Source organism: Anabas testudineus, chromosome 1, assembly GCF_900324465.2.
Source record: "Anabas testudineus chromosome 1, fAnaTes1.2, whole genome shotgun sequence".
In the NCBI taxonomy this organism is placed as follows: domain Eukaryota; kingdom Metazoa; phylum Chordata; class Actinopteri; order Anabantiformes; family Anabantidae; genus Anabas; species Anabas testudineus.
The window spans coordinates 1452493-1468288 of NC_046610.1; the positions used below are offsets into that span (position 1 = coordinate 1452493).

The 15796-nt window shown below is 42.2% G+C and overlaps 2 protein-coding genes across 5 annotated transcripts in view; one reads left to right on the forward strand and one right to left on the reverse strand.

Moving 5' to 3' along the window:
* Nucleotides 1-1470: 1470 nt before the first annotated feature.
* Nucleotides 1471-11094, forward strand: LOC117152870 (NACHT, LRR and PYD domains-containing protein 12-like). 3 transcript variants are annotated; one of them, XM_033326040.1, is made up of 12 exons: nucleotides 1489-1606; nucleotides 3019-3107; nucleotides 3864-3989; nucleotides 4907-4957; nucleotides 5311-7057; nucleotides 7146-7319; nucleotides 7856-8029; nucleotides 8306-8479; nucleotides 8917-9090; nucleotides 9834-10007; nucleotides 10148-10194; nucleotides 10353-11094. In XM_033326040.1, the coding sequence occupies exons 2-12, from the start codon at nucleotides 3053-3055 to the stop codon at nucleotides 10865-10867; spliced, it is 3411 nt and encodes a 1136-aa protein (XP_033181931.1). In that variant the 5' UTR covers nucleotides 1489-1606; nucleotides 3019-3052; the 3' UTR covers nucleotides 10868-11094. The 3 variants fall into 3 exon arrangements, with proteins under 3 accessions (XP_033181933.1, XP_033181931.1, XP_033181932.1); XM_033326041.1 differs by lacking the exon at nucleotides 1489-1606 and adding an exon at nucleotides 2205-2853; XM_033326042.1 differs by lacking the exon at nucleotides 3019-3107 and having other exon boundaries at nucleotides 1471-1606.
* A 373-nt stretch (nucleotides 11095-11467) lies between these two features.
* traf5 (Tnf receptor-associated factor 5) overlaps nucleotides 11468-15796 on the reverse strand; it is an 11180-nt gene continuing 6851 nt past the window's right edge. For both annotated transcript variants that reach the window (XM_026360080.1, XM_026360079.1), the window contains 8 exons: nucleotides 15534-15635; nucleotides 15035-15199; nucleotides 14785-14862; nucleotides 14375-14449; nucleotides 14197-14289; nucleotides 13714-13854; nucleotides 13131-13296; nucleotides 11468-12734 (listed from right to left, as the gene is read on the reverse strand). In XM_026360080.1, coding sequence (XP_026215865.1) covers nucleotides 12148-12734; nucleotides 13131-13296; nucleotides 13714-13854; nucleotides 14197-14289; nucleotides 14375-14449; nucleotides 14785-14862; nucleotides 15035-15199; nucleotides 15534-15635 — 1407 coding nt within the window. In that variant the 3' untranslated portion in view covers nucleotides 11468-12147. The remainder of the gene's footprint in view (nucleotides 12735-13130; nucleotides 13297-13713; nucleotides 13855-14196; nucleotides 14290-14374; nucleotides 14450-14784; nucleotides 14863-15034; nucleotides 15200-15533; nucleotides 15636-15796) is intronic.

Consider the following 15796-nt stretch of genomic DNA (forward strand, 5'->3'; position numbering starts at 1 on the left):
CAGGTTGTAAAACTCTCTGAAATCAGTCCACAATTTTAAAATCAGCAAACTTTCAGCTTCTTGTATTTTCGCAATTCCGTTGTACTGTTGTACTAAGTGTGACTGTGCAATGACAATAAAGCTCAGCTGGATCATGTTCTGATGCAACATATCTTAAAGACCTCATAGTTCCTTATCTTCCAAGCAGAACTCTCCGTTCTCAGACTGCAGGTTTACTTGTGGTTCCTAGAGTTTCCAAATGTAGAATGGGAGGCAGAGCCTTTAGCTACCAAGCCCCTCTCCTGTGGAACCAGCTCCCAGTTCAGGTTCTGGAGGCAGACACCCTCTCTACATTTAAGACTAGACTAAACATATTGCAGATAGTATAACTGACAGTTGACTAAATGGAAAATAAGGACTTAACAACCAGTTTTTAAACTGAATTAATCAAAGCTTTCAATGGTTAGACAGGGGCAGTAATAAATTATACTCCAACAGTTTTAGGAATAATCTCAATGTAAAAACCAACACATTTCTAGTATCTTGGAAATGTTTGATTTACAGGCCACAACTTGCATCATACATTAGTCTTTAAAGATTCTCAGTCATCCATGTGAAGTTATCTGGAAGTTGAGTCATAATAACTGGACTTCCTTCTTGTAAGTAGCTTCTTCAGTCTGAACCTAAAGTAGGTTGTTAAGTGTGTCCAACCTGGTGCAGGTGTGAACTGGTCCTGATCTTACTGGGGATGGATGAAAGGGCAGCATGATAAATAGGAGACAGGTTCTGTCTATGTCCTCCACCCCTGTTGAGAGAGGGGGTGTTGATTTACACATGCAAACTGTCCTGCACCCGTTCTTCAAACCACTTGTCTTCTCTGTCTAATATGTGAGCGTCACTGTCCTCGAACAAGTGTCCTTTGTCCTTTAGATAAATTATAAAGATTGATGGCCACAGGTAGAAAGGACCTCCTGTGGTTCTCTGTGGAGAACATGAACGTGCTCCTCTGTCCAACACACTGTGCAGTGGGTGGGAGGGATGGTCCAGGACTGAGAGGAGTTTAGACAGCATCCTCCTCTCAGCTACAACATGTAGAGGGTCCAGCTCCACCCCCAGAACAGAGCCAGCCCTCCTGATCAGTTTGTTTAGTGTCTGCCACCTTCATGTTGCTGCAGACGTTGAAGGACCTGAGTCTCCTCAGAAAGTACACAATTTCGTTGTAGTGTACTTAATAAAGATTGATTTTATCTCATATTCAAAGTCTTTAAAGTTTTACTTTGAACTAATTGACTATTTGGAGACGCAGCTTCTTACAGTGTAGTGAACCTCTGCCCCTCTTTACTTCTTGTTACGATTCCTGCCTCGTCCTCTTTGGTTGGTTTTGGTTTTGTTTCCCTCCTGTTTTCACCTTCTCCAGCCACTTCCTGCCATATACCCATATTTGGACTTCCTCAGCCTCCACTCACCTGGAGTTTGACAGTGGTTTTGTTTCACCTGTGTCCTCATTTCCTTAAAAGCTCCGTTCAGTCCTCAGTTCGTTGCTGGTGTGTTGCATACACTATACCCTCCACGGATTGTTTCATGGACTCTTTCGTGGATTACCCACCGTTTATTTCTCCCTGCAGTGGTAAATAAAACCCGTCTTTGTTTATCTCTTGCCTAATTTATTAGTTTGTAACAGTTCTGAGAGATTCTTACTCTCTAACATGTTCTTTCTATACCCAGTAATGTTGATCACGTGTTGTTCTTCCCACTCTTCCACCCTTTTGTTCTCTGTTCCCGTTTTTCTGACACATGTTGCTGCCGTCAATTTCAAAAAATATTTTCTTAAAACATTTGTTTGTTTTTTTTAAATAAAATGTGGATTTATGACATTTGCAAATGATTACATTTTGTTGTTATGTCAATTTTACTACATCTGTCTACATTAGCGTTCTGAGAGAGGAGAGGAGCTCAGTGTATCAGTAGAGGTCCCCCAGCAGAACTAAGAGATGGTTCAGAGTCACCTGATCCATCTCTAACTATAGGATTTATAAAGGAAAGTTTTAAGTCTAGTCTTAAATGTGGAGAGGGTGTCTGCCTCCAGAACCTGAACTGGGAGCTGGTTCCACAGGAGAGGGGCTTGGTAGCTAAAGGCTCTGCCTCCCATTCTACATTTGGAAACTCTAGGAACCACAAGTAAACCTGCAGTCTGAGAACGGAGAGTTCTGCTTGGAAGATATGGAACTATGAGGTCTTTAAGATAAGATGGAGCCTGATTATGAAGTGCTTTATATGTGAAGAGTGAACTAACGTAGGAGATCTCTCTTGCCAATTCTTTTCCAACCACAATATAACGGCACCTCTATTGTTGATGCTATTCCACCTACTCTCACGATTCTTACTGTGTGTACCAGACCTTACATAGCGACACGACACCTAATCTTTGCAGTAGACAAATATCACATATTAACTGCTTGATCTGTCATGCGATACGTTGTGAGATCAGACAGACGGGTTTACGTAACTCTTTTCCTTCTAGTCTTATTAGATGCAGTAATTCTCTTTTTAAGTGCAGCACAAAGCAGCTGTCTCACCATAAACCACATTAATACAAGACGTCATGTAAAACTTATGTTCATGAATATCACCTTTTCTTCAATAGAAACTTTAGTTGTATCACCACATTTGAGACATAAAATTAATAAACTGGCAGCAAATTCATGGGCAAAACATAATGAGTCACTGGGCGTGACCAAAAGCCGAATCGTTTCCTGCTTTCACTAAAAAGAAAATCCAAGCAGCAGTTCAGACTAAAGACAGGGAAACAGTTTGGTTTCATTTCAGTCCTGAGTGCTGCCAGAGGGATGAAGACTATTCAGAGGATAAATGAAAGTAAGGACAGAAATGCAGCAACAAGCTCTGTGTGTGTGTGTGTGTGTGTGTGTGGTGTGTGTGTGTGTGTGTGTGTGTTGTGTGTGTGTGTGGTGTGTGTGTGTGTGTGTGTGTGTGTGTGTGTGTGTGTGTAGAGTGTTTCTGATATTTTTTTGATTTTGGAAGTTGGATGTTGGAGAGCTGCATGTAGAACTGCACAATGGGGAACTGGTTTACGACTGACCTGGCTGTGGTTCCTGATACATCACAGTATGGTAAGATGGTCAGTTACTTTCCTAGTAGTTTCATTTCCTGGGTGTAAAATACCCAAAGTCCTCGGCCAAGTCTTACAAGCAGTTGGTAGAACAAACAGTAAAAATGAAAGTACAGTTGACGTCTGTCGTTTTTTCTCTGTCCCTTCTGTGCAAGTAACAAAATCAACTAGTGACTGCATGCATCTCTGGTATTTAGAAGGGTAACGGTAAGGTGTGTGCAAACACACACAATATAACCTGCTGACACACACACACACACACACACGACTGACTAGTAATTAAAATAGTTAAAATAGTATAGTTATTAAAAATACATCATGCTTGTAAAGTCATTTTTTTGGCTTTATTGACACTAAACATTCTCGACTTCCTGAAACGCCCGTTAGTTTTCCTGTGTCATGAGGCGTCAACACCACTTTTATCAAAAGATTGTTGCTGCAAGTGCAGATGAACAATATTAAAAAACATATTTATATAGAGAAATCTCTAAATGTTGAATATGGACAAACCAACCCTCTGATAGTCCCACTAACCATAATGTCTGGAGTTCTCTGTCAATTATTGTGCACAAAATTAGTGAATGTAAAAAAACATCTCAGATAAGGTGAAGGTGGTGTTAAATGTCTTTTGTGCGTGAGTTATTCCCTTGTGTAACATCAAGGTTTTTTCCCCCTAAACCTTTCACACATTTGGGTTTTGACAAGATTAAAGGGGAAGTGAAACTTGATCTTGATTGTTTTGTCTGGTGTCATTTAGGTATAACTCAAAAGGACACTGGAAACATGACCGTCACCTCCCAGAATGGAAGCGTGGTCAACATACCTCAGTTGACTGGTGTTAATGTGAAAAGAGATCTTACCATCAACGTCAACAACACATATGGTAAATGTTGCCCCAGAATTTCTAAAACTAAATGTTTTTAATTACAAATGCAAGAAAAAAAAGTAATGATGATTTTGTAGTTTCCCGGTTTTCTGAGTAATTGGTCATTAAATGTGAAATATCAACGAAGACTAAGCAAACCTAGACTCCAATCAACGAAACAAGGTCAGAGGTGCACTTTAGTGCTGCCCTGATGCATAAAAGCACCCAAACAGCATCAGTGTGCTATTCAACCACTTGATGTGAGTCATGCCTCACAGAGAAGACTTCTCAGTAGACCTACGATCAGTAGCTGTTGATTCTGTATGTATCCGTGAAGGGTTACAGTTTAATATCACAGAGCTGGTTAACATCTCTGTCATTAGTCAACCATTCACAGAACACTGAACAGATGATAGGACTCCAAGGAGGAAGTCATTTCAAACAAAGCACCAAAGATCCTTACAGTGCACTACACTACTGGGAAAATGTCCTGTGGACAAGTTAACAATTGATAGAAATGGGAGAATATGCAGCACTATGTTGGGTGTAATGTAGAATTAAATCACGAGACACAAAAGTTTATCACTTGGAGAGGTCTAGTCAGAGTCCAGGGTTCAGCCCAGCAGACGTGCTGAAGATGGTCCAATGGTCCAAAGTTCTGCCTGTACGTTCTGGATGCAGCTCTTATCCACAGCTACTAGACGCTTGAGGTTTTTGCTGCCAAAGGTTTTCAAATAGAAAACTACCTATTTTTTCCACCATCACTCTATATGATGGGTTGCATGAAAGTGTGTGTTGATATCTGTGACCTTGGCCAAGACCAAAGGTGTCATGATCAATTTTAGCAGGAAACCAGGAAAATTACACAGTGACTTCACTTTTTCTTCAGCTTTATACGTTAATTTGTTCAGAGGTGTTGTTTGTTTCTTTCCCAGCTCAGTCTCCTGCATCGACAGAAAAGGCCGTCGTTTCTCCTGAAACCACAGGTACTGGAACTTTCACAGCTTCATTATGGAAACAAAGCAAATCACAGCAAGCAGAACATGACTAGAGCCTCTGACTGGTGTCTCAGTAACTCATCGAATCCTTAGTATTACAGCATGAGAGCCAGCTCATGATGTAATTATTTAAAATCAGCTGGGTTTATTTTTAATAGTAATATTATTCTCATTTGAACTATAAGACCCCGTTCTGGACTTTCTAAATAACTGGTGTAGTTCAGTTCTCTTTTCTCTATTTCTGGTATTTCAGTTTTGTCCACACTGACATAGAGAATTTCATAACCTAATGAGCAAATACATCCATGCAACAATCTATCAAACTTAAATTTGTCTTTCAGAAAATATCCAAAGGTGCCAAGAGGAATTAAAATCTTACCTTCTAGATAAAACAAAGAATCTGTTTCAAGGAACAAAAGAAGTTGGTTCATCAGCTCCTTTAAACAGGATCTACACAGAGCTCTACATCACAGAGGGAGGCAGCGGGGAGGTGAACACTGAACACGAAGTGATTGAGTTAGAGAGCACAAAGTGTCCCGGTGAGGAGCGGAAAATCCACCTCAATGATCTTTTCAAACCTTTATCACACGAAGAGAACCCGCCCCACAGAGTCCTGACAAAGGGAATCGCTGGCATTGGTAAAACTGTTGCTGTGCAGAAATTCACTCATGACTGGGCAGAGGGAGCAGCCAACCAAACCATTCAGTTCATATTTCCCTTCACGTTCAGAGACTTGAATTTAATAAAAGACAAGTGTTGGAGTCTTACAGAGTTGATAGGTCACTACTTTGATGAGGTGAAGGATCTGGACGTGTCAGACTACAACACTTCAAGGGTTTTGTTCATCTTTGATGGACTGGACGAAAGCAAACTCCCTCTGGACTTTGAGAAGAATCAGATGTGTCGCAGTGTTACTGAGAGGACAACAGTAGACGCCCTGCTGACCAATTTAATCAAAGGAAAACTGCTGCACAAAGCCTCAGTGTGGATCACAAGTAGACCGGCTGCAGCCAGTAAGATTCCTCCAGAGTTCATCAACAGGGTGACTGAGGTACGAGGTTTTAACGATGAGCAGAAGGAGGAGTACTTCCAAAAGAACATCTGGGACCAGAATATGGTTCAGAGGATCTGGAACCATCTTCAGTCAAAACCCCTGAGAAGTCTGTACATCATGTGCCACATCCCAGTGTTCTGCTGGATCTCAGCCACAGCTCTCCAGGATCTGCTCACAGGCACTCAGGAGAGTGAGCTGCCAAAGACGGTGAGTGAAATGTACACACACTTCCTCATCATCCAGACCAAACGGAAACACGAGAGAAGTTATCAGGACGACGCAGCAGACAAGGATGTGATCATGAAACTGGGAAAGCTGGCGTTTGAGCAGCTCCAGAAGGGCAACATAATCTTCAGTGACGATGATCTGAGAGATTATAACATTGACCTGAAACAAGCAGCAGTTTATTCAGGAGTTTGTACACAGATCATAAGAAAAGAATGTGGTCTTCACAGACAGGACACTTACTCCTTTATACATTTGAGTGTTCAGGAGTTTGTGGCAGCTCTGTATGTCCTAGAGGCATTTATAGAGCGTGGAGAAAACCTGATTCAGACAAGGGTCAAATATAAAGGAAATATTACTAATCTCTACAAAAGTGCTGTAGATATGGCCTTGACATCCAAACATGGACAGTGGGACTTGTTTCTGCGCTTCCTGCTCGGTTCATCACAGGATAAGAATCAGAAACTTCTTCAGAAAACCTTCGGATTTAAAGGACGACATCTGCAGAGCAGCCAGGAGACGATCAAGTACATTCACAATAAGATCAAGAACCTTTCTTACTATGAGAAGAGCATTAATCTGTTCCACTGTTTGAATGAGCTGGGTGATCAGTCTCTGGTGGAGCAAGTCCAAAAGTACCAGAGCTCGGGAGATGTTGGTAAAATCTCCCCTGCACACTTGTCAGCTCTGGCCTATGTGCTGCTTGTTTCCGACGAAGACCTGGAAGTCTTTGACCTGAAGAAATACTCCAGATCAGATGAAGCTCTGGAGAGGCTGCTGCCCGTGCTCAAAGTGTCAAAGACAGCTTTGTGAGTATCTGGTCTAAAAAAACATGCTGCTCTCTGCTTGTGTTTTAGAGAACAAGTTCACAAAATGATGTTTTGTTTTTCACTGTAGGTTAAGTGACTGTAACCTCACTGACAGATGCTGCAAGTCTATTTCATCAGTTCTCAGTCTGAGGTCTTCTGGTCTGGAGGAGTTGGACCTGAGTAGAAATAAACTGCAGGACTCTGGAATGTCTTTGCTCTGTGATGGGCTCAAAAATCCTAACTCCAAACTCCAGAGACTTGGGTAAGAAGACCTTTACACCCAGATGCCTCCAGTTTATGCAGAACTCCATTTACTGTATCAATTAAAAGGTGATTTACAACATTCATAACTCTCATATTTTATATTCAATGTACCTTAAAGCATGGATGGCGGTTCACATGTCTTCACATGTCCAGTGCAGCTTAGCTAAGCATGAAAATCAGAACTAGAAGCCAAGATGAAAAAATCCACCTCTCACAACTCACAATGTACGTGTCATTAGAACAGATGTCGACATATAAAAGGAAAAAGAAGACTTTCAGCATTTATGTTTGTTTCTGTGTTGCACGTTCTTTAGTTGATCTGTGTTTATATCCTTTTAAAATAAGTTGTCTACTACCAAATTCTTTTTTATTGCATCTTGAAGTTAAAAATGTTATCAGTGGTCACAGATATAATTTAACATGTTCTTAGATCATTCTTAGTTGGTACAGTATCCTACAGGTAGTGCCTACCAAAATGTAGTTAGAACTCAGGTTGAATATGATTCTCAAATTTACTTCATGTCGTTTTTTAAGGCTGAGTGGCTGTGATCTGTCAGAGCGAAGCTTTGAAGCTTTGGCTTCAGTTCTCAGCTCCCAGTCCTCTAGTCTGACAGAACTGGACCTGAGTAACAACAACCTTCAGGATTCAGGAGTGAAGCTGCTGTCTGCTGGACTAAAGTCCACACATTGTACACTGGAAACTCTCAGGTCAGAAGATAGCTGTTTGTCAGTATTACAATTAAAATGTTATTTAACAGAAATATTCATGTCAAAGAGATATTTCAAAAAGGATTTTCTTTGTAAATTCTTTATTTAAAATTTGTACTTGTTGTTAGGGTTAGGGTTACTGTTGTCTGTTGGTCAGACAGGTTAACGTCCAGACTTATTGGATTCAGAGTCAAGTATTGATTTATAATCAGTGTATGACACCGAGACTTGTGACATTCCTAATGGTTTCTAGTCCTTGAATTTCTGTGTTCATAGGTTGTCAGGTTGTCTTGTCAAAGAGGAGGAGTGTGTGTCCTTGGCCTCAGCTCTGAAATCCAACCCCTCACACCTGAGAGAACTGAACCTGAGCTACAATCGTTCTGGAGACTTGGGAGTGAAGCTGCTGTCTGCTGCACTGCAGGAGTCACTCTGTAGACTGGACACTCTCAGGTATGGTCAGGCTGAGAGCTCACACACCCTCACACAGACGAGCTGAGGATTGTTGCTTCAGAGTCTGTTACCTGCTTTTTATTAAATATTATTTAAAGTTGAAGACTTTAAGTTCTTCTACACATAGTCTTGTGTTTTATACATCCTTTACGGACCTTTAGGTTCAATAACCTGAAGTGAACTGTGTTGGCCTCCAATTTGTTTTGCCTCTCGCTGACACCCTGGCAGTCGTGCTGTAGGCTGTAAAGGGGCCTGTAATTGCAGTAATTTGTAAAGATTTTAGTGTTGTTTCGTCATCTATAAAGAATGACACAGTATTCTTTAAATTCTTTCTTTAAATCTGTTTAAATCTGTATTTTCTCTCACCTCTCTTTGTGTAAAAGTGAGATATAACTCAAGTAAATATTTGTACTCATGTGCCGTGCATCCTTTTTAAGGCTGTGTAGCTGTGACCTGTCAAAGAGAAGCTGTGGCGCTCTGGCCTCAGTTCTCCGTTCACAGTCCTCTTGTCTGAGAGAGTTGGACCTGAGTAACAACAACCTGCAAGATTCAGGAGTGGATCTGCTTTCTGCTGGTCTGGAGAGTCAACACTGTGAACTGGAAACTCTGAGGTTAGACGTCCACTGTTAAAACAATGACCATTTAAATACAAGGAGATGAATGTTCACTCTATGTCATAGCCTGTAATTTAATGTGCTACCTTAATTTAATTTAAGAAATTAGAAATCAGTTCAATTTTACCTTTTAGATTATTCTTGAAAGCTGCAACTGTGATTTCATGTGAATGCTCTTGGTTTTATTGTTCTGATTCAAAAACAGATACGTCGATTTTGTATTTGCTATATTAAACAGTGTATCATTCACATTTAAGTCATCCATCCATCCCTTCAGCTACGTTCAGCTGCTCCATCCTGTGGAGGTAGTAGGTTCAAAACAGTCCAGTACAATGTAGATATGCACAAATAAATATCGCTCAATTTTACCCTCCCAAGATACTTTTTAGGGCAAAGACTCTTTCCCAACCTGAAGAGAGCAGTCCACTGTTTTCCAGCAGAGAACCATGGTCTTACACTTAGAGGTACTGACTCTCATCCCAGCAGCGCATGTTGAAGGTCACAGGTTGATAAAGCTGACAGGACTACATCTAGCACCTCGTTAACCTTTTCATGAAGCACATCCCGTGACCTCTTAATTAGCCCTGCAAGGGTTATTACTTGATCCAATGATCCTGGATCCGAGGTTTCAATCATTTATAAGACATGGAAAAGGTGTGTGTGTGTGTGTGTGTGTGTGTGTGTGTGTGTGTGTGTGTGTGTGTGTGTGTGTGTGTGTGTGTGTGTGTGTGTGTGTTCAGGCTGTCAGGCTGTCTGATCACAGAGGAAGGCTGTGCTTCTCTGGCCTCAGCTCTGAGATCCAACCCCTCCCATCTGAAAGAGCTGGACCTGAGCTACAATCATCCAGGGGCGTCAGGAGTGAAGCTGCTGTCTGCTGGACTCCAGAATCCACAGTGGAGACTGGACACTCTCAGGTATGAACAGACAAACACGGCTCTCTGTCACAGTGATGAGGTCAGAGCTGGTGGTGATGTCTAAAAAGAAACTCCAAGCATTTGTCCAAGTTTCTTTTTCTGTGCTTGAAGGTTCATTCAGACTCTGTTTCTTTCTCCAGAGTGGAACATGGTGGAGAACAAAGGCTGCAACCTGGTCTGAGGAAGTGTAAGTGTGATCAGTTAGATTCATGAAAACAAAGGTGTGAACTTGATATAAATCTTTGCCTGTGCTCAGTTCACAGTTGTAGATCTGTTGATCATATCTAACACATGCGCTCAGTCGATGGTATCAGCTGCTGTACTATGTCTCATCGTCTCTTTCAGGGGTCTGTGAACTCATGCTGGATAAGAACACAGTCCACAGGAACCTTGAACTCTCTGACAGGAAGGCGACAGTAGTGAGGGACAAGCAGCCGTATCCGTATCATAAAGACAGATTTGACCACTGGCATCAGCTGCTGTGCAGCAACAGTCTGACTGGTCGCTGCTACTGGGAGGTTGAGTGGGAAGGAAATGTTCATATTGTAGTGACTTACAGAAGAATCAGAAGAAAAGGGCGCAGTTCTGACAGCAGGTTTGGATTTACGGATCAGTCCTGGAGTCTGTGCTGTTCAGACGATGATGGATTCTCAGTCAGACACAATAATACCAGTAAAAACGTCTCCTCCTCCGACTCTCACAGAGCAGCAGTGTACCTGGACTGTCCTGCTGGGACTCTGTCCTTCTACAGAATCTCCTCTGACAAACTGATCCACCTCCACACCTTCAACACCATGTTCACCGAACCTCTCTATCCTGGGTTCTGGTTTGGATCTGGTTCCTCTGTGTCTCTGTGTTAACTCAGTCACTGGTATTCAATAAATAGTTTAACTATACCTTCCCCTTGTAGTCAGTGATACTTGTTCTGCCCCCTTTGTATCTGTACATATTTCAGTTTGTATGAGACTCAATGTTGTAAAGATTTGTCCTATTTTGCAATAGATTGAACAGAACTAAAAGGTTAAAGGCAATTTAATAATGGGACAATATGAAAAGCTGTCAGTCCATTAAATGTGCCTCAGTCGTTTACTGTGTGGATGGATGGATGCACTTGTAGCACCAATGTCTAAACTTCTGTTTCCACCCTTTAAATTGGGACATTTTTAATTGATGTTAGTAATTATTTTAATATCTGCTGAATCCCAAAACATGCTGCTCAGTGGCGACTGGACTTTAAGGTCTTGAAGACGTTTCACCTTTCGCCTTCTCGATTGTAGATGAAACATCTTCAAGAACTTAAAGTCCAGTCGCCACTGATAACCACGACCTGGGTGACTGAAAATCTTCAGAGAGCGAAGTTGAAAACAGGTGAAAACAGGTGAAAACAGGTGAAAACAGGCTGCGGAGAACCGACAAAGAACAACAAGACTGAAAACAACAAGAACAATAGAAGAAACGAGAAATGTTTAAACGTCTGACTTTATTTCTTCGTGCTCACTGACCTGATAAACCTCTGGATCAGTACCTCATTCAGACTGCAGTAATCCAACTTTTGTCCTTCAAATACATGAGCGTACATTAACGTACGTTACAGTTCCAGTGCACAGGAGATGAAGTGCGTCTGTGTGACTGACTTTAAGCTGCAGTGTGTGTCGTGTGTGGTCGTTTCTCACAGCACGGCGAAAATATGTAAATGTATGAGATCAAACTCTGCAAATCAAATTCTACAGACAGGATAAAATCTGCCAAGCTCCACTTTTACAAAATGTCTTTTGAATTGACTTTACATGCTGCAGAAGTAGCTCGAACTCTTCAAACCTATGAAGTACAGTGTGGTGTTCCAATAGCTGCCACTTTGAAATAACTCCTGAGCAACAATAAACAGCTTAACAACAATATCGGATCAGTAATTAGAAACACAGACTTAAATAATTAAATGGGAATATGTATTTTTAGATAATCCAGTAATAAGGTTGAAATAAATAAAAATAAAGACAAATGACATGTTCAGATTTTTTTGTTGACAAACCATCGTTAAAAAATCCCTGAGATAACTCTGACGTGGAGTTCAACATGTTGGTAAAGATGCTGAATTGTTGTAGAGTTTCTTATGATATTAAACTGAATCCAGCTGAGTCGATCAGAGCTGGTCTAAACCCGTCATGTCCACCTTCACTTTGACAAACAGCGTGTCATCTTTAATGTACACTGCATTTTGTGGCGTTTCTAATGTGTTAAGAGGAATGAAGCTTGAAAATCCAACCGCGACGTTGCTCACGGCATCTGCAGCAGGTTGTTGAAAGCTTTTGGACGCTGGGTCAGGTCTGAAGCTGAGACTCCGGTGGTTCCCAGCACCACTTTGATCCAGAAGAGACAGAGACACTGTTTGTCTGAAAGGCCACGGCAGCAGAGCATCAAAGTCTCCTGGCAACAGGACCACGTAAAGGGACAGGTGAGTCCCTCTTCCGTCCCCGTCCCCGTTCAGATAGGTTTTGATGGACATTTTGTAGCCGCATCGTCCCATGTGAAACGGGACACTGGTCAGACACGGTGCTTGACCGCTGGCTTCAGCTTCCCTCCTTTTCTTGAAGTCCTGGATCTTCCAGATCAGTTTGCCGTCATAGGACGTGGCCTCGAGCTCCTGCAGGTGTTGCTTGTTGTGGTTGAGCTGAGCGGTGTGGAGCTCGAGGAGACCGGACTGACGCTTCAGGTTTTCCTCTAATGTTTCTGGAAAATATCAACAAACAGCGTTTTACTGAGCGGGAGTAACGGCCTCCACTGAGGGTGGAGTAATACACATACAGAACTACATGAAGGACCTACAGATAAACAGGAGAACACAGACGACCAAGTCCAACAAATCCTGGTACTTTTGGTGGCAGATTTTCAAAGTTCAAACTTTTCAAACGTTCACGTTTCAGATTGGTAAAATAATTGAACTGTGATGCAGATGAAACCTGAACAAACATTATCATACTGAACTTCAAACTGCATCTTGTGGCAGCAGGAAGCACCAGTTTTAAGGTGCATGCAGACTAAAGATCCATCTGAATATGAGCTCCTTTAAAAACATGTATTTTCACTTCTCTAGTACTTGAAAACATTCAAAGCAGGTTTTATTACCCAGGTGTTCTTTGAGGGCCTCTGCTGCCGACACCTCCTGTATCACAGCATTAAGTGACTGTCTGAGCTGCTCCAGTTCCTCCAGACCAGAACCAAGTCCCCGAGACACCTGCTGGAGGTCCAGCTGGACAGTGGACAGGACGTCCTCCTGCCTGCTCAGAGTCCTCTGATCACACACACAGGTAACATGGTTTAGGATCCCCGATTAAATCCTGATGTTATAGTGATTAGGGGCTCAGGTTTTGAGAGTTCCCATGTACTGCACCTGAAGTGCTGCATGTTGGGTGGAGTGTAGCTGGTTGTAGCTGGTTGTTACTTTGAGTAGAAGTACTTCAACAAAATGTACTGAAAAAGTACCCAAGATGCAGAATGCTCCCTGTTGGACCACCTTCATATGTCAGTGCTAGTTTAATGTTAGTAAGTGTAAGTGTAAGTGTTTTGTTCAGTCGTAGAGATAAACTGCACCTACTGCTCACAGACTTTAATTGACTCTGGAGAAGGACACAAAGTTACAGATGAAATGATGGATTTATAAAAGAAACTGAAGACAGGACGATCAGAGAGGAGACAGTGAGACTTAAACCTGAGCTGTAGAGACGATGTGTTCATGGCTGCTGCTCTGCTGCAGCAGCGGTCGGATCTTCTTCTGCAGTCCGTTGAGCACTAAACTGTCCGTCTGGACCTCCTGCTGCCTCAGCAAAGCCTCCTCCTTCAGAACCCCCACCTGTCAGAGAACAGAGAATTCTGTGGTGATAAGTTTGGTTTATTTCTGAATGGTAGCAAAACTTAACCTTAAATCTATATTAGATTTTCTCATTTTCAGTTTTAACCTCTTTGAACGTGTTTTCTAGTGTTTTTCTATGAGAGCGTTTCAGTGCTGCAGTGATTTATATCATCAAGTCTTTGTTATGTAGTCGATTTATTTATTTGTTTATTTTATTTTAACAGTCATTTCTTTTATTGTGTCCTTTCCAGTGGAGCCGTGTTTTTACGTTTCTACTCTATATGAACAGTACGACTTCCAAACCTTGCTCTCGACCCTCGTGTTCACTTTTAACAGACATACCTGTTGTTCCAGGTTGGTGTTGCTCCTCATCACCAGCAGCATGTGATGATTGACAGCAGCATCTTCATGCAGCTTCACTTTCCCTCTTTTATCCTGCAGGACACAACTCGTTATCAGACAATGAGCACAGGAAACTCCATCAAGTCAGCACTGTTTCTGCTTTGTTAGATGAACACACCTGGACAGAGCAGCCAAACCTTCTGTAAGAACAGTCAATCTGAACCTCAGGACACGAGACTCGGTGCTCAGTCAGCTGGAAGAGAAACACACATAACACGAGTCTGTTTATGAGAATCACAGATGACTATATTATTATATGTTTCTGTCTGTCACGCTGTGATCTCACCAACGTTAATTCTGCATTCGTGACAAACCTGCTGCTCTTAAATGTAAAAGCACCTGAGAGCCTTTTTAAATGAATAATGGGTCAGTGTCTTTGAGTCCATCACAAAAAAACACCATGAATTTAGCTTAGAAATCACAAAGGAAACAAGTCCAGAACCTCCTGGAGAATCACTGGACCTTTGTTGGTGCTGATCAGTGTTCTGTATGAGCAGGTTTATGATCTGAATCACAGGATGAGCTCACCTTATGTCTGGGAACCGTCTGGGAGCAGCTGTTGGGACAGTCGACCTCCACATCTGGACAGGAGCTCTGCACATGATCCTTGAGAACAAAGGACCACAAGCATAAGAAGAGACCTAAATAACTACAGTTAGATTCTAAAGGTTTGGATAAGCCACCATGTTCAGAGGGGGCGTTGAAGAACACACACAACGATGTAGATCTTGCTCTATGTCCAGTCGCCTGGTTACACACTGCTGGGTCATGTCTTTACCTGCATGAGGCTGAGTCGGTGCAGCTGCCTGCAGTGTGTGCAGGGCTCCATGCGGTGAGGACAGGTGTTGCTCAGGTGCTCCTGCAGGTATCTCCTCTCCAGGACCGTCCTGCAGCCTGGGTTGGTGCACTGCATCAGCTCATACTGACACGACCTCAGGTGCTCCTGTAGAGTATGACAAAAATCTTAGACAGATACAAAATGATGATTCAATATGTGTTTCATCATTTATCCATCGATGAGGATGTTACATACTGTGGTATCTTATATTTACACGGCAGTGATACCAATTCTGAGATATTAATGAAATCGACGTGACGAGATCTTCTACAGTTGAGACGTCTCACTCGTTTGTCTTTTCTGGAACTACACGTGAGGCTGTACAGCGGTGTACCAGAGAGGACCGTCTTCAGTCGACTCCACAGACACTTAAACATCATCATTCACAGTATAATCTATTAAACATTGATGCAGTGAAGTGTTGGTTCCTCACGTCTACCTGCAAATGGTTCAGTGCAACCACAGAGGCACATGCTGGGGAGTTGGTGCAGAACACTTCTAGACTGGAGATTTCTCGTTTGCAGCAGTTGTCCTGGAAAACCTGTTGAGACAAAACTCTTCTGGGAACAGTTCTCATGTGCAGAGCATCTCCCACTAAGCAGTACTGTGTGTGCATCCACGCCTGACATATCTGATCTGTCTCACAGTGAGTCGGACTGTTGCACTAGGAGAACTCTCATTACTATTACTACATTACTATTA